This window comes from Physeter macrocephalus, chromosome 19, assembly GCF_002837175.3.
Source record: "Physeter macrocephalus isolate SW-GA chromosome 19, ASM283717v5, whole genome shotgun sequence".
Taxonomy (NCBI): domain Eukaryota; kingdom Metazoa; phylum Chordata; class Mammalia; order Artiodactyla; family Physeteridae; genus Physeter; species Physeter macrocephalus.
In genome coordinates, this window is record NC_041232.1 from 68,117,181 (window position 1) to 68,134,628 (window position 17,448).

The window sequence follows — 17,448 nt, forward strand, 5'->3', positions numbered from 1 at the left end:
GGCAGGCGGATTCTTAACCACTGAGCCACCAGAGAAGTCTGATGTTTAACTGATTCTTATCACACACCTTTCTAGATAATCCTAGGTTCTGAATCTGAGAGTGGGAAGAAATTACATCTGTGTTTTAGAGCAGGGATGGGCAAACTATGGCTCATATTTGGAATTTAGCCTGCTACTGGTTTTCTGTACAGTCCATAAGCTACGAAGGTTTTGTATGTTTTAAATGGTTGAAGAAAATTTAAAAGATGAATAATTTATGACACATAAAGAATACAGTCTCTATCGACATTATTAGACCAAGCACTCATCACAATATTTCCAACTTGCAGAAAAGGCAATTAGGAAAAAAAAATTTTTAGATCATAACAGCAGAATTTCTTCAAAAATATAAAAAATGAAAATGAGAGTCACAGTAAATTTAGAATGGCTTAGCCAAATAAGGAAAACTGTTTACTGATAGTGAATTTATTAAATTCTGCTTAATTGCAACAACTGAAGGAATGTGTCCAGAGAAAATAAACTTGTTTAATACTATTAACCTCTTGGGGAGAATAATTGACCAAAGAGTTGATGATATTGAGAGCAACATTAACAGTTAAAAATCAGGGCAAATGATTTCTTTGGTTTTTCTTGGCTCTTGAGTCCAAAAGGTGTTACTGATACTACTAAGTTGTTTTTTTATTCCAGAGGTCAAAGCTGAGTTTGAATTGACAAAAGAATTACCCTATATGAATAGTCTGCATATTCCAACTAAAAAAGGGAATAGCTCAAAGAATTTGAGAAAAATTAATCAATAAACATGAAGTGGAATCTACCAAGATGTATTACAACTTACAGTGATAAAAATGTGTGAAGCAGAGAAAAAAGCATAGTTGTACAAATTTACAAATCTTATGAAAATGTAAGATGTTTATAGCTTATTTGTGGTATTATTCATTAGCAGGCACTTTGCAGAAAATATTTGAGTCTACCCTGTGTTTACTGAACGAGTAGTGTCAATGGTGAACTTCATTTGCTCTTGTGGACTTAACCTTTATCAGTTCTGTGAATTTTTATTAGAAATAGAAGCTGAATCTTCTCTCTTGCCCTACCACACATCAGTTTGATGACTCAGCAGTGGTAAAATTTTATTGTGATTTTAAAAAATCTTAGGGCCAAAATTGAAATTTTTGTTAATGAGAAGAAAAAGTGTTCCTCTATTATGGAACACCGAATGGCATTGGAAATTAGCTTTTGAGGCAGGTACGTTTCTTAATGAATTCAACCTAAAGTTGCAAGGCAAAACATCAACTATATGCAAATTTTATACGTGGTAAAGTCATTTTGATGGCAGCTAATGTTGCTTGAATCTTAAGTAATGTCAAACACTTGTCATGCTTTCAAGTGTTAAAACAAGAAGCAAGATCTCTACTCCTCCACAAATTTGCAGTAGACGGATTTTAAAGCTAAACAAGTTTCAGCAGCATTTTTTGGACCTCCATGCAAGTACAAAGATTTCCAATTTAAAAATCTATTTAATTGTACAATTGAAGGGCTTTCGCCTTGACTTCAATTGGAGGTGATTAATGTATTTTATTTTTATTTTTTTAAATTAATTAATTATTTATTTTTGGCTGCGGTGGGTCTTTGTTGCTGCACCTGGGCTTTCTCTAGATGCGGCAAGCAGGGGCTACTCTTTGTTGCAGTGCGTGGGCTTCTTATTGCATATTTAATGGCCCAGCTTTCTATGAATTGTTGCTCATGGCATTAATGAGTTGTTTATTGTTCAATATATTACCCTTATACAATGTTAAATTGAATATGTTGGTAAATGATTATGCTATACAAAATATACCATTTAAGAATTGATAATTTTTAAAATTTTTATACAGTTTTTAAAGATTACTCTCCATTTAGTTATTACAAAATATTGGCTATATTCCCTGTATTGTACAGTACATCCTTGTAGTCTATCTTACACCCAATAGTTTGTACCTCCCACTCCCCAACCCTAACCTTGCCCCCCCACCACGCTTAGTTGCTCCACGGCATGTGGGATCTTCCCAGACCAGGGCTCGAACCCGTGTCCTCTGCATTGGCAAGTGGATTCTTAACCACTGTGCCACCAGGGAAGTCCCAGATTAATGTATTTTAAAATGGCAACTGTCAAGAGAAGAATCTAATAGAATTCTCTACATGCTTTCCAAGTGATGAATATGCTCAACTAAAATAATATGCTTGTGGACTGGTATCAGTATTTGTCAGTAACTATCTGTGTAAAAAGACATGTTCAAAGATGAAATATGTAACATCTCACATAGGTCAGTGTTAACAAATGAACATTTGTAATTGATTTTGCTGATAAGGAGAAATAACTTTGAATCCCAATGAAGTAAAATGTAGTCTCCCCAAAAAGAATTCAGTTTTTCTCATTAGACTTGTATTATGAAAAATTGTAGTCATTATTATATTTTGAATTTTGTCAAACATTTGTGGAAATTTATTTTCTCTCTTGGTATGTAAGTACCAATGTAATATCTTTGGTTTTGCTTCTTAGATCTCAAGGACTAAAATACTATCTGGCTGTTTTCAGGAAGATTTTGTTGACTCCAGCTCTAGAGGAATATTTTTGGAATATAGGATTGAGGAATAATTCTCTAAGTATACAGCAGAACTATATATTGAATATCTGTAGCCCTGTGGGGATTCAATTGCAGTGTAAGACCTGAAGCTTTCCACATATTTTAAATTCTTATTGATAGATCCTTTGTCCCAGAGACTTCTTAACATAGGAGCACCACCAATAATAAATGCTTAATTTGTAAATATATACAATTTTAAAACCTAACTTTTCCAAGTATTAGAATGATTGCAAATTGACTAATTAAATTCTTTGAAGTAATTTAAAGAAATGAACTGCAGTAATATACTGCCATTCAAAATAGTATATCTGATTCTTTTGGCCACTTTAAATAACAGATAGAAAATATATAAATACAATGATTTAAAAAATATTTCTAGCATTATGGTTAAACCTAAACATCAACATCATGACTTTAATTCATTATTTCTGTGTTAGATCCTATATTTTCCAAGGATTATTGTTATACTTTTTTTTAACATTAAAAAAAAATTATTTCTTTATTTTTGGCTGCATTGGGTCTTTGTTGCTGTGCGCGGGCTTTCTCTAGTTGCGGTGAGCGGGGGCTACTCTTCGTTGCGGTGCGCGAGTTTCTCATTGCGGTGGCTTCTCTTGTGGCAGAGCACGGGCTCTAGGCGCCCGGGCGTCAGGAGTTGTGGCTCGCAGGCTCTGGAGCGCAGGCTCAGCAATTGTGGCACACAGGGGCTTAGCTGCTCCGCGGCATCTGGGATCTTCCCGGACCAGGGCTCGAACCCATGTCGCCTGCATTGGCAGGCAGATTCTTAACCACGGCGCCACCAGGGAAGCCCTGTTATACTTCTTTTGCTAGCTTGATTAATTGTTGAACCTTCTTCCTTCCAGTTATATGTGACTATGTCTCAGTCCTTCCTGATTTGGGTTCAGTATTTGCTTTCCCTGGATTACTCATCTTACTCATTGTTCTCTTCCCTAGTTTACTGCAGTATCTATGTAGAAATAATATACCTGTAATTTATAAACAGATATATCATTTAAATTTGTTTTAATTCATTCAGTTTTCTTTATTATAAGCTGCTATTGAAGTATGTGATGAAATTTTTTTAACACGAGTCTTGCATGAGAGAAATGTGGCAAAAATCTTTGAATATACATTTTATTTAAAAATCTTTTGGAGCCACAAGCAAGATTTGGGAGGAGCTATACGTAGTGTTGCTTATGAATAAAGATATGAGTATGTATACTGTGGAATTCTCAAGGTGGGTATATCAGGATTAGCTGGATGGTATTTCTTCCTCAACTCCATCTCTGGGTTGTGATGAGGGATAATGTGTTGCAAGTGTCAGTGTCTGGAGACAAAAAAGTTGACAGCCTCTGTTACATTGTATGTTTTCCTCCTTAAATGCTGACCAAGATATCTTCATAGTTACATATATTTCAGAAAACAAAGGTTGTGTGTGACAAGAAATGTTGGGTGTTTCGTTTGTTTCCAAGGGCTAAGTGGGGACTCTGGAGTCAGACCTGTCTGTGTTCGAGGCTCTACCACATGCTAGCTATATGACCCTGGTTTGGTTCACTTCTCTACACTTTGCCTTTCTCACTTGTAAAGTGGGGCTAGTGATAGTACCTACATCAGAGGATTGTCATGAGCATTTAATGGGACAGTAAAATAGATCATAAAGGAAGCCTCGATAAGTGTTAACTATTACATTATTACAATTGTTATTAGTCACTAGGTATAATGTTTCTATGTTTCTTTTGCATTGGAGCAATAGAGTGTTGCTTATACTTAACTAACTTAAGATCATTGTTATCTCTCATCATTTATCTGTTGTCTGCTTCTTGGAGAAATTAACTGTGCCCTTCTAAACAGATATATCACTGATATAAACCATTACAGTCAATATTTGTAGAATGAATACACATGAGCTGTAACAGAAGTTTTCTGGAGTTGGACTCAGCTGATTTTGTTGTTCATATCACCACTCAATAGCCTTCTATTCTAAAATGCTGTTGGATTGGCATTAAAAATTACATATGAAGCACTTATATTGGGGAACAAACAAAAGCTGGAATGTTGAATATCTTGAATTATTATGTCAATGAAATCTTGAAAAAAATGGGAGTGTTGGGAATCCAGCAGTGTTATTTCCCCAAATACTTATATCTCTAATTCGAGTGGGTAGAGCTAGACAGTCCTAAGGGTTATTTAATCTAGCCTTAATTTTATACACATGAGGAAAACTGACTTAACAAGGTTAAGGAACTTGTCCAAGATCAGATTGTCATGTAGAGCTGCGTGAATAGAATATTTTCATTTTCTTCACAAGTTCAGAGCTCCTTCCCAGCTCTTTCCCTTCCCTGACACTTATTTTAGGAGCCCATACCCACATAACACCTGTTAGTGTTAGAGTTCTTCCTGAGAACATTCTGCAGTGGGTAATGGTGGACTATGGGAACAGTGGGAACATGTATTTAGTCTTTTCCCACAAATGTCTGAAAATTAAATGTATGGCATTGATTTTGAGGTGACAAAATATTTAAAATAAATTAAGTTTTATCTGTGGGACCAGTACGGGGATTTCCTCATCTTGTTACCAGGGTACTATAAAACATAGTTTTTTTTCTTGTTTAATTTTCCTTGTGTATTTGTTACTGGTGCGAATCATTACATTGTTGTCTTTGAGGCAAGGGTCTATATCTTCTATGATACTGGTAACTGTCTCCAGTGTCTGGTCATCTGAAAGTTGGCAATAGATAAGAAAAATTTGCATAATAAGAGCGTTGATCAATCTTGTTACTGGTAGACGTTTCAAAGGAAGTAATCAAGTAATTGCCAGCTTTATCTTATCAGCTTTTTCCACCTGAATCATAGAAGGCAGATAACTCGGAGATGGGGGCCGCTGGGGAATGTTCTTATTGAAACAAAGAAGCACTGCCTTTTCTTCTATGCCAGCATGGCATAAAGGAAGAATCCAGTTGGCTCAGGTTTTCTAACAGAAACAGTATGCGTATATTCTGTTTTCAGCTTAACCTTTCAACCAGTCATTTTAGCACCCACCAAGGGATCTTGCTTGTAGCAATTATTATTATGATAATCTAATGGTGATTTTGTTTCTTTCATTAAAAAATATATTTTTGGTGGATATCTGATGAATATCTTACATAGATATTAAGGACTCCTGCCTTCCCACCAGCACTGCCTATTTTGGAGACTAAAGTGACCACGGTTTAAATGATGTTAAATGGTGAAAGGGTGGGTTAGAAGAAGATGAAGGGGTTAAAAGATAAGAAGTATATTTGCAGTAGTATTTAGGTGTGGTCTAGATAGGAAGTTCACTATAATGGCAATAAGAAAACCTGGGTTTTAGTTACAATTCTGTTAATATAAGCAGGTCTTTTATTCTGATTTTCTAATTTGCAAAATAAGGACAATTCTATAAATGATTCAAGGTAATGGGTGAGGATGTAGTAATTTGACTTACTAGGAGGGATAATAGGTGGTTTATGAATTCAGATGTCCTTCTACCATATTAAAATTAGGGTGTTATTAAAGTAGTGAGTCTACTTGTGCTTATTAAAAAGGAAAAGCCTGACATTCATTGGGCATTTACTATGTATGGGCACTGGGCTAAGTGCTTTACTTATATTAACTAGTTCAGTCCTCTCGCACCTTTATGAGGGCAACATTGTTAGCCCTATTGTAAAGATAAAGAACTTGAGGCACAGGGAGGTTAAATACCTTGCCCCAGGTCACACAGCTAATAAGTGGCAGAATTAGGATTCAAACCTTGGTGGTCTGGCTCTAGAATTTTCACTCTTAATCACACACTATAAACTTCTGCCCTGGTTATAGCCACTGGCAGGACTGATATTCATCTAGTATATACTGATGTGACCACACCACCTATATTTCCATTGAGTCTTGGAGACCACTCATTGTAAAGCACATCCCATTTTTAGAGATGTTAAAATGTAGAATTCATTCTAACAAATGCACAAGGAAAATTTAATAGGAAAAATATGTTTTATGGTACTCTGAGAGCATGATGAGAAAATCACCTTGCTGGCTCCGCAGATAAATTATTTTGAATATTTTATTACCTCAAAAATCAATGCCATACATTTAAATTCCAGGTCTTTGTGAGAAAAGGCTAAATTGATATGAGTCACTGATGCGTCTTAGATTTGATGAGATATGGTAGGACAGCCACAAAGTCACTCCGCGTCACTTGAGCATAGATTAACCTTCAGCCTTGTCAGAGCCTGAGCTTCCTGACCCAGATAGAATCTATATTTTTACCACATGGTCTGCTCCTAAACTACTTACAGACAAGTCAGAAATATGAAATAGAATGTAACTGACTAAGTGTGTCTACCAAGTGAAACAGGGTTGAGACTCGAAGACTTAGCTCAAAATTATGGTTTCAGAGAGGCCTTGCCTTTTCTTCCTATCTCAAACACAATTATTCTCTCCGTCCTCGCAAGATCTTGTACATACTTCTATCAGAACACAGCACATTTTGGGGGGAAATTATTTGCTTTCTTTTCCATTTCTCCTACTAGATTATAAGGTAATAAAAGGCTTCGTAATGTGCAGAGTGGTATACAGCCTGGAATAGAGTAGGCATTCAGCCATGTTTATGGAAGGAATAAAGGTAGAAAGATAGAAAGGAAAGGAGGATGGGTGACTGTTTTGTGGATTACAGTAGTAGTTTTTAGCTTACTCAGGCCACAGCTCATCACCAGGAAAGCTGATGCAAAATGAATTTTAAATGAAAATTTAACTTTCAGGTAACAGAATTATCCAATAAGTAAACCACATAGAAAAATCAGTCACATTATCTAGAGGCAGGACTGATTTGGATGATAAAATGTTGTGCTAGACCGAGCACCCACCATCAAACTCTGCAGAGAACCAACTCCATGGGAGAATCTTTTGATAAAGGGTGCTTTGCTTCTACACTAAAACTGGTTGTGTGACTTCGGGCAGGTATCGCACCTCTTCGTGCCTCAGGTTCCTAATTTACAAAGTGGGAATAATCATCATATTACCTGACAGATTTCTTTATTTTTGGCTGCATTGGGTCTTTGTTGCTGTGCGCGGGCTTTCTCTAGTTGCGGTGAGCGGGGGCTACTCTTCGTTGCGGTGCGCGAGTTTCTCATTGCGGTGGCTTCTCTTGTGGCAGAGCACGGGCTCTAGGCGCCCGGGCGTCAGGAGTTGTGGCTCGCAGGCTCTGGAGCGCAGGCTCAGCAATTGTGGCACACAGGGGCTTAGCTGCTCCGCGGCATCTGGGATCTTCCCGGACCAGGGCTCGAACCCATGTCGCCTGCATTGGCAGGCAGATTCTTAACCACGGCGCCACCAGGGAAGCCCTGTTATACTTCTTTTGCTAGCTTGATTAATTGTTGAACCTTCTTCCTTCCAGTTATATGTGACTATGTCTCAGTCCTTCCTGATTTGGGTTCAGTATTTGCTTTCCCTGGATTACTCATCTTACTCATTGTTCTCTTCCCTAGTTTACTGCAGTATCTATGTAGAAATAATATACCTGTAATTTATAAACAGATATATCATTTAAATTTGTTTTAATTCATTCAGTTTTCTTTATTATAAGCTGCTATTGAAGTATGTGATGAAATTTTTTTAACACGAGTCTTGCATGAGAGAAATGTGGCAAAAATCTTTGAATATACATTTTATTTAAAAATCTTTTGGAGCCACAAGCAAGATTTGGGAGGAGCTATACGTAGTGTTGCTTATGAATAAAGATATGAGTATGTATACTGTGGAATTCTCAAGGTGGGTATATCAGGATTAGCTGGATGGTATTTCTTCCTCAACTCCATCTCTGGGTTGTGATGAGGGATAATGTGTTGCAAGTGTCAGTGTCTGGAGACAAAAAAGTTGACAGCCTCTGTTACATTGTATGTTTTCCTCCTTAAATGCTGACCAAGATATCTTCATAGTTACATATATTTCAGAAAACAAAGGTTGTGTGTGACAAGAAATGTTGGGTGTTTCGTTTGTTTCCAAGGGCTAAGTGGGGACTCTGGAGTCAGACCTGTCTGTGTTCGAGGCTCTACCACATGCTAGCTATATGACCCTGGTTTGGTTCACTTCTCTACACTTTGCCTTTCTCACTTGTAAAGTGGGGCTAGTGATAGTACCTACATCAGAGGATTGTCATGAGCATTTAATGGGACAGTAAAATAGATCATAAAGGAAGCCTCGATAAGTGTTAACTATTACATTATTACAATTGTTATTAGTCACTAGGTATAATGTTTCTATGTTTCTTTTGCATTGGAGCAATAGAGTGTTGCTTATACTTAACTAACTTAAGATCATTGTTATCTCTCATCATTTATCTGTTGTCTGCTTCTTGGAGAAATTAACTGTGCCCTTCTAAACAGATATATCACTGATATAAACCATTACAGTCAATATTTGTAGAATGAATACACATGAGCTGTAACAGAAGTTTTCTGGAGTTGGACTCAGCTGATTTTGTTGTTCATATCACCACTCAATAGCCTTCTATTCTAAAATGCTGTTGGATTGGCATTAAAAATTACATATGAAGCACTTATATTGGGGAACAAACAAAAGCTGGAATGTTGAATATCTTGAATTATTATGTCAATGAAATCTTGAAAAAAATGGGAGTGTTGGGAATCCAGCAGTGTTATTTCCCCAAATACTTATATCTCTAATTCGAGTGGGTAGAGCTAGACAGTCCTAAGGGTTATTTAATCTAGCCTTAATTTTATACACATGAGGAAAACTGACTTAACAAGGTTAAGGAACTTGTCCAAGATCAGATTGTCATGTAGAGCTGCGTGAATAGAATATTTTCATTTTCTTCACAAGTTCAGAGCTCCTTCCCAGCTCTTTCCCTTCCCTGACACTTATTTTAGGAGCCCATACCCACATAACACCTGTTAGTGTTAGAGTTCTTCCTGAGAACATTCTGCAGTGGGTAATGGTGGACTATGGGAACAGTGGGAACATGTATTTAGTCTTTTCCCACAAATGTCTGAAAATTAAATGTATGGCATTGATTTTGAGGTGACAAAATATTTAAAATAAATTAAGTTTTATCTGTGGGACCAGTACGGGGATTTCCTCATCTTGTTACCAGGGTACTATAAAACATAGTTTTTTTTCTTGTTTAATTTTCCTTGTGTATTTGTTACTGGTGCGAATCATTACATTGTTGTCTTTGAGGCAAGGGTCTATATCTTCTATGATACTGGTAACTGTCTCCAGTGTCTGGTCATCTGAAAGTTGGCAATAGATAAGAAAAATTTGCATAATAAGAGCGTTGATCAATCTTGTTACTGGTAGACGTTTCAAAGGAAGTAATCAAGTAATTGCCAGCTTTATCTTATCAGCTTTTTCCACCTGAATCATAGAAGGCAGATAACTCGGAGATGGGGGCCGCTGGGGAATGTTCTTATTGAAACAAAGAAGCACTGCCTTTTCTTCTATGCCAGCATGGCATAAAGGAAGAATCCAGTTGGCTCAGGTTTTCTAACAGAAACAGTATGCGTATATTCTGTTTTCAGCTTAACCTTTCAACCAGTCATTTTAGCACCCACCAAGGGATCTTGCTTGTAGCAATTATTATTATGATAATCTAATGGTGATTTTGTTTCTTTCATTAAAAAATATATTTTTGGTGGATATCTGATGAATATCTTACATAGATATTAAGGACTCCTGCCTTCCCACCAGCACTGCCTATTTTGGAGACTAAAGTGACCACGGTTTAAATGATGTTAAATGGTGAAAGGGTGGGTTAGAAGAAGATGAAGGGGTTAAAAGATAAGAAGTATATTTGCAGTAGTATTTAGGTGTGGTCTAGATAGGAAGTTCACTATAATGGCAATAAGAAAACCTGGGTTTTAGTTACAATTCTGTTAATATAAGCAGGTCTTTTATTCTGATTTTCTAATTTGCAAAATAAGGACAATTCTATAAATGATTCAAGGTAATGGGTGAGGATGTAGTAATTTGACTTACTAGGAGGGATAATAGGTGGTTTATGAATTCAGATGTCCTTCTACCATATTAAAATTAGGGTGTTATTAAAGTAGTGAGTCTACTTGTGCTTATTAAAAAGGAAAAGCCTGACATTCATTGGGCATTTACTATGTATGGGCACTGGGCTAAGTGCTTTACTTATATTAACTAGTTCAGTCCTCTCGCACCTTTATGAGGGCAACATTGTTAGCCCTATTGTAAAGATAAAGAACTTGAGGCACAGGGAGGTTAAATACCTTGCCCCAGGTCACACAGCTAATAAGTGGCAGAATTAGGATTCAAACCTTGGTGGTCTGGCTCTAGAATTTTCACTCTTAATCACACACTATAAACTTCTGCCCTGGTTATAGCCACTGGCAGGACTGATATTCATCTAGTATATACTGATGTGACCACACCACCTATATTTCCATTGAGTCTTGGAGACCACTCATTGTAAAGCACATCCCATTTTTAGAGATGTTAAAATGTAGAATTCATTCTAACAAATGCACAAGGAAAATTTAATAGGAAAAATATGTTTTATGGTACTCTGAGAGCATGATGAGAAAATCACCTTGCTGGCTCCGCAGATAAATTATTTTGAATATTTTATTACCTCAAAAATCAATGCCATACATTTAAATTCCAGGTCTTTGTGAGAAAAGGCTAAATTGATATGAGTCACTGATGCGTCTTAGATTTGATGAGATATGGTAGGACAGCCACAAAGTCACTCCGCGTCACTTGAGCATAGATTAACCTTCAGCCTTGTCAGAGCCTGAGCTTCCTGACCCAGATAGAATCTATATTTTTACCACATGGTCTGCTCCTAAACTACTTACAGACAAGTCAGAAATATGAAATAGAATGTAACTGACTAAGTGTGTCTACCAAGTGAAACAGGGTTGAGACTCGAAGACTTAGCTCAAAATTATGGTTTCAGAGAGGCCTTGCCTTTTCTTCCTATCTCAAACACAATTATTCTCTCCGTCCTCGCAAGATCTTGTACATACTTCTATCAGAACACAGCACATTTTGGGGGGAAATTATTTGCTTTCTTTTCCATTTCTCCTACTAGATTATAAGGTAATAAAAGGCTTCGTAATGTGCAGAGTGGTATACAGCCTGGAATAGAGTAGGCATTCAGCCATGTTTATGGAAGGAATAAAGGTAGAAAGATAGAAAGGAAAGGAGGATGGGTGACTGTTTTGTGGATTACAGTAGTAGTTTTTAGCTTACTCAGGCCACAGCTCATCACCAGGAAAGCTGATGCAAAATGAATTTTAAATGAAAATTTAACTTTCAGGTAACAGAATTATCCAATAAGTAAACCACATAGAAAAATCAGTCACATTATCTAGAGGCAGGACTGATTTGGATGATAAAATGTTGTGCTAGACCGAGCACCCACCATCAAACTCTGCAGAGAACCAACTCCATGGGAGAATCTTTTGATAAAGGGTGCTTTGCTTCTACACTAAAACTGGTTGTGTGACTTCGGGCAGGTATCGCACCTCTTCGTGCCTCAGGTTCCTAATTTACAAAGTGGGAATAATCATCATATTACCTGACAGGATTGCTGTAAGAATTAAATCCCATGATGTATGGAAAGCACTTAGTACTGTGCCTGGTACTTTGTTGAAAGGAGGAAATAAATGTTAGTTAGCTATTGTTGTTATTATCTGTGTATGTGCCATCAGTGAGCAAAGAGTTGGGGACCCAAAGAAGTGTTTTGTTTCGGTCTCTAATTTGGCAATGCTTTCTACGGTTTTTTTTTTTTTTTTTTTAACTTTCAGCTCTATATAAGCACTTGCTTCCTTAAGAATTATCATTCTTCTCCTCTCAGGGATCTCTCCATTTGCTAAAGCTACATCCCTCCCCTGTTTTTCTTTTTCAGTGAATTTCTTGCCCATCTATGCCAATGGACAGCTTACCATTTGAAATGCATGAAGATGCAAAGCAGAATGTTGTGTCTGTGGGGAAGGTGAATACCATATCCAGAATGGTAAGGATGTAAATGGGGACTTAAATCTTGAGATTAGTTCCCCCCATAACCTTTATGCAGAGCTCAGGAAACAGTCCCTCTTTAGACCAGCTCTCTGCAAGTGGCCTTTTTCAGAAAGGCAGCATCTCCTGCTCTGAATATCTCCTGACTTGCCATCTCTCGTAAACTCTTAACTCCTTTAGCTATTTAATGGCCCAGCTTTCTATGAATTGTTGCTCATGGCATTAATGAGTTGTTTATTGTTCAATATATTACCCTTATACAATGTTAAATTGAATATGTTGGTAAATGATTATGCTATACAAAATATACCATTTAAGAATTGATAATTTTTAAAATTTTTATACAGTTTTTAAAGATTACTCTCCATTTAGTTATTACAAAATATTGGCTATATTCCCTGTATTGTACAGTACATCCTTGTAGTCTATCTTACACCCAATAGTTTGTACCTCCCACTCCCCAACCCTAACCTTGCCCCCCCCCCCACTGGTAACCACTAGTTTGTTCTCTATATCTGTGAGTCTGCTTCTTTTTTGTTATGTTGACTAGTTTGTTGTAATTTTTAGATTCTACATATAAGTGATATCATACAGTATTTGTCTTTGTCAGACTTATTTCACTTAGCAATAATGCCCTCCAAGTCTAACCATGTTGCTACAAATGGCAAAATTTTATTCCTTTTTATGGTTGAGTAGTATTCCATTGTATATATACCACCTCTTCTTTATCCATTCATCTGTTGATGGACACTTCCATATCTTGGAAATTGTAAATAATGCTGCTATGAACACTGGGGTGCATGTACGAGCTTCCTGACCCAGATAGAATCTATATTTTTACCACATGGTCTGCTCCTAAACTACTTACAGACAAGTCAGAAATATGAAATAGAATGTAACTGACTAAGTGTGTCTACCAAGTGAAACAGGGTTGAGACTCGAAGACTTAGCTCAAAATTATGGTTTCAGAGAGGCCTTGCCTTTTCTTCCTATCTCAAACACAATTATTCTCTCCGTCCTCGCAAGATCTTGTACATACTTCTATCAGAACACAGCACATTTTGGGGGGAAATTATTTGCTTTCTTTTCCATTTCTCCTACTAGATTATAAGGTAATAAAAGGCTTCGTAATGTGCAGAGTGGTATACAGCCTGGAATAGAGTAGGCATTCAGCCATGTTTATGGAAGGAATAAAGGTAGAAAGATAGAAAGGAAAGGAGGATGGGTGACTGTTTTGTGGATTACAGTAGTAGTTTTTAGCTTACTCAGGCCACAGCTCATCACCAGGAAAGCTGATGCAAAATGAATTTTAAATGAAAATTTAACTTTCAGGTAACAGAATTATCCAATAAGTAAACCACATAGAAAAATCAGTCACATTATCTAGAGGCAGGACTGATTTGGATGATAAAATGTTGTGCTAGACCGAGCACCCACCATCAAACTCTGCAGAGAACCAACTCCATGGGAGAATCTTTTGATAAAGGGTGCTTTGCTTCTACACTAAAACTGGTTGTGTGACTTCGGGCAGGTATCGCACCTCTTCGTGCCTCAGGTTCCTAATTTACAAAGTGGGAATAATCATCATATTACCTGACAGGATTGCTGTAAGAATTAAATCCCATGATGTATGGAAAGCACTTAGTACTGTGCCTGGTACTTTGTTGAAAGGAGGAAATAAATGTTAGTTAGCTATTGTTGTTATTATCTGTGTATGTGCCATCAGTGAGCAAAGAGTTGGGGACCCAAAGAAGTGTTTTGTTTCGGTCTCTAATTTGGCAATGCTTTCTACGGTTTTTTTTTTTTTTTTTTTAACTTTCAGCTCTATATAAGCACTTGCTTCCTTAAGAATTATCATTCTTCTCCTCTCAGGGATCTCTCCATTTGCTAAAGCTACATCCCTCCCCTGTTTTTCTTTTTCAGTGAATTTCTTGCCCATCTATGCCAATGGACAACTTAGCATTTGAAATGCATGAAGATGCAAAGCAGAATGTTGTGTCTGTGGGGAAGGTGAATACCATATCCGGAATGGTAAGGATGTAAATGGAGACTTAAATCTTGAGATTAGTTCCCCCCATAACCTTTATGCAGAGCTCAGGAAACAGTCCCTCTTTAGACCAGCTCTCTGCAAGTGGCCTTTTTCAGAAAGGCAGCATCTCCTGCTCTGAATATCTCCTGACTTGCCATCTCTCATAAACTCTTAACTCCTTTAGCTATTTAATGGCCCAGCTTTCTATGAATTGTTGCTCATGGCATTAATGAGTTGTTTATTGTTCAATATATTACCCTTATACAATGTTAAATTGAATATGTTGGTAAATGATTATGCTATACAAAATATACCATTTAAGAATTGATAATTTTTAAAATTTTTATACAGTTTTTAAAGATTACTCTCCATTTAGTTATTACAAAATATTGGCTATATTCCCTGTATTGTACAGTACATCCTTGTAGTCTATCTTACACCCAATAGTTTGTACCTCCCACTCCCCAACCCTAACCTTGCCCCCCCCCCCACTGGTAACCACTAGTTTGTTCTCTATATCTGCGAGTCTGCTTCTTTTTTGTTATGTTGACTAGTTTGTTGTAATTTTTAGATTCTACATATAAGTGATATCATACAGTATTTGTCTTTGTCAGACTTATTTCACTTAGCAATAATGCCCTCCAAGTCTAACCATGTTGCTACAAATGGCAAAATTTTATTCCTTTTTATGGTTGAGTAGTATTCCATTGTATATATACCACCTCTTCTTTATCCATTCATCTGTTGATGGACACTTCCATATCTTGGAAATTGTAAATAATGCTGCTATGAACACTGGGGTGCATGTACCTCTTTGAATAAGTGTGTGTGTGTGTGTGTGTGTGTGTGTGTGTGTGTGTGTGTTTTATTATGTACCTAGGAGTAGAATTACCAGGTCATATGGTAGTTATATCTCTAGTTTTTTTTGAGAAACCTCCATACTTCCACAGTGGCTGCACCAGTTTACATTCCCACCAACATTCCCTTTTCTCCACATCCTCACCAACATTTGTTATTTGTGTTCTTTTGAATGTTTAAGAATGTTAAAGTAAGAATGTCTGTTAGAATTATTAGTGATCAAAGATTTGCTTGCTCAGAGAGAAAGACTAGTAACTCAGAAGGCAGTGGAAAAGGAGTCCTGGAAATCATTGCTTATAAACGTTGTTTTAGCGGTCAGAGGAGTGAGGGCAAATTGGTCCAAAGGTTAGGGTGTGTATTTTCTTGGCAGCTTTCAGTAATGTGGATTGTAACTCAGAAATAATACTGCTGTTTATAGCATATATTTGTGATATGAAACCAGGAAATAGTAACATAGAAATACATGGAAATATTGTGACTTGGAGGTGGGTGGTGACTTGGAAGCTCATATAGGTAATACACAGGAGGAAGGGAATTTAATGAAGCTATTTAATGAAGGAGGGAGGGGGAGAGAGAGACAGAGACCTGTCAGGCCCATTGATTACTGATATGTTGCTTATTCCCATGCATGTAGCTGTACATGTAAATGCATTTGTACATTCTGGAACCAAAAAGTTCTTAGAAAATACTACTTATAACCTCTTTGATTTTCAGGTGAAGAAACTGGTAAATAGGGGCTAACTGACTGACTTGGAATGCATTTCATATACAAACTTAACTGGGTACTTAATTTTCTAGTATTATTCTGTGCCCCAGCTCCTTATATTTTTATTTTTATCCTTGTTTATTTGGATGTCATCTGGGTATACGGGGTGTGTGTGAGTGTGGGGCTGTGCCCCACAGCCTGCCGTCCTTGCACTTGCCCAGCTGCTAGACTGAAGAGAGAGCCTGAGTCAGCGGCAGAGACGTCAGTGATTCACCGGACACGGAATCTTACAAGTCAGAGGCCGAGGTCCTGGAGTGACACCCACCGTGTACGGGCAGGCAGGCAGGACACGACAGCAATCTTCCCTCCATAGGGGAGGAAGAGGCTATCAATTGTAGGGGGCACGACATCAAAAGGGCTCCTTGGTTGCCGGGGGGACTGTGGAACACATCTCCGCACGGCTCTTTGGGTTAGCAACCAACGCAGGTGCCGTGGTTTTTAACTTTCAGCTCTATATAAGCACTTGCTTCCTTAAGAATTATCATTCTTCTCCTCTCAGGGATCTCTCCATTTGCTAAAGCTACATCCCTCCCCTGTTTTTCTTTTTCAGTGAATTTCTTGCCCATCTATGCCAATGGACAACTTAGCATTTGAAATGCATGAAGATGCAAAGCAGAATGTTGTGTCTGTGGGGAAGGTGAATACCATATCCGGAATGGTAAGGATGTAAATGGAGACTTAAATCTTGAGATTAGCTCCCCCCATAACCTTTATGCAGAGCTCAGGAAACAGTCCCTCTTTAGACCAGCTCTCTGCAAGTGGCCTTTTTCAGAAAGGCAGCATCTCCTGCTCTGAATATCTCCTGACTTGCCATCTCTCATAAACTCTTAACTCCTTTAGCTATTGAATGGCCCAGCTTTCTATGAATTGTTGCTCATGGCATTAATGAGTTGTTTATTGTTCAATATATTACCCTTATACAATGTTAAATTGAATATGTTGGTAAATGATTATGCTATACAAAATATACCATTTAAGAATTGATAATTTTTAAAATTTTTATACAGTTTTTAAAGATTACTCTCCATTTAGTTATTACAAAATATTGGCTATATTCCCTGTATTGTACAGTACATCCTTGTAGTCTATCTTACACCCAATAGTTTGTACCTCCCACTCCCCAACCCTAACCTTGCCCCCCCCCCCACTGGTAACCACCA

General features: G+C 37.4%; 1 protein-coding gene and 1 pseudogene across 1 annotated transcript in view; both read left to right on the plus strand.

Moving 5' to 3' along the window:
* The window catches only part of C19H18orf54 (chromosome 19 C18orf54 homolog), a 45,471-nt gene extending 32,653 nt beyond the window's left edge, over positions 1 to 12,818 (plus strand). The window contains exon 9 of the mRNA XM_055080685.1: positions 12,526 to 12,818. Coding sequence (XP_054936660.1) covers positions 12,526 to 12,616 — 91 coding nt within the window. The 3' untranslated portion in view covers positions 12,617 to 12,818. The remainder of the gene's footprint in view (positions 1 to 12,525) is intronic.
* A 4,044-nt stretch (positions 12,819 to 16,862) lies between these two features.
* The window catches only part of LOC129391590 (uncharacterized), a 13,202-nt pseudogene continuing 12,616 nt past the window's right edge, over positions 16,863 to 17,448 (plus strand).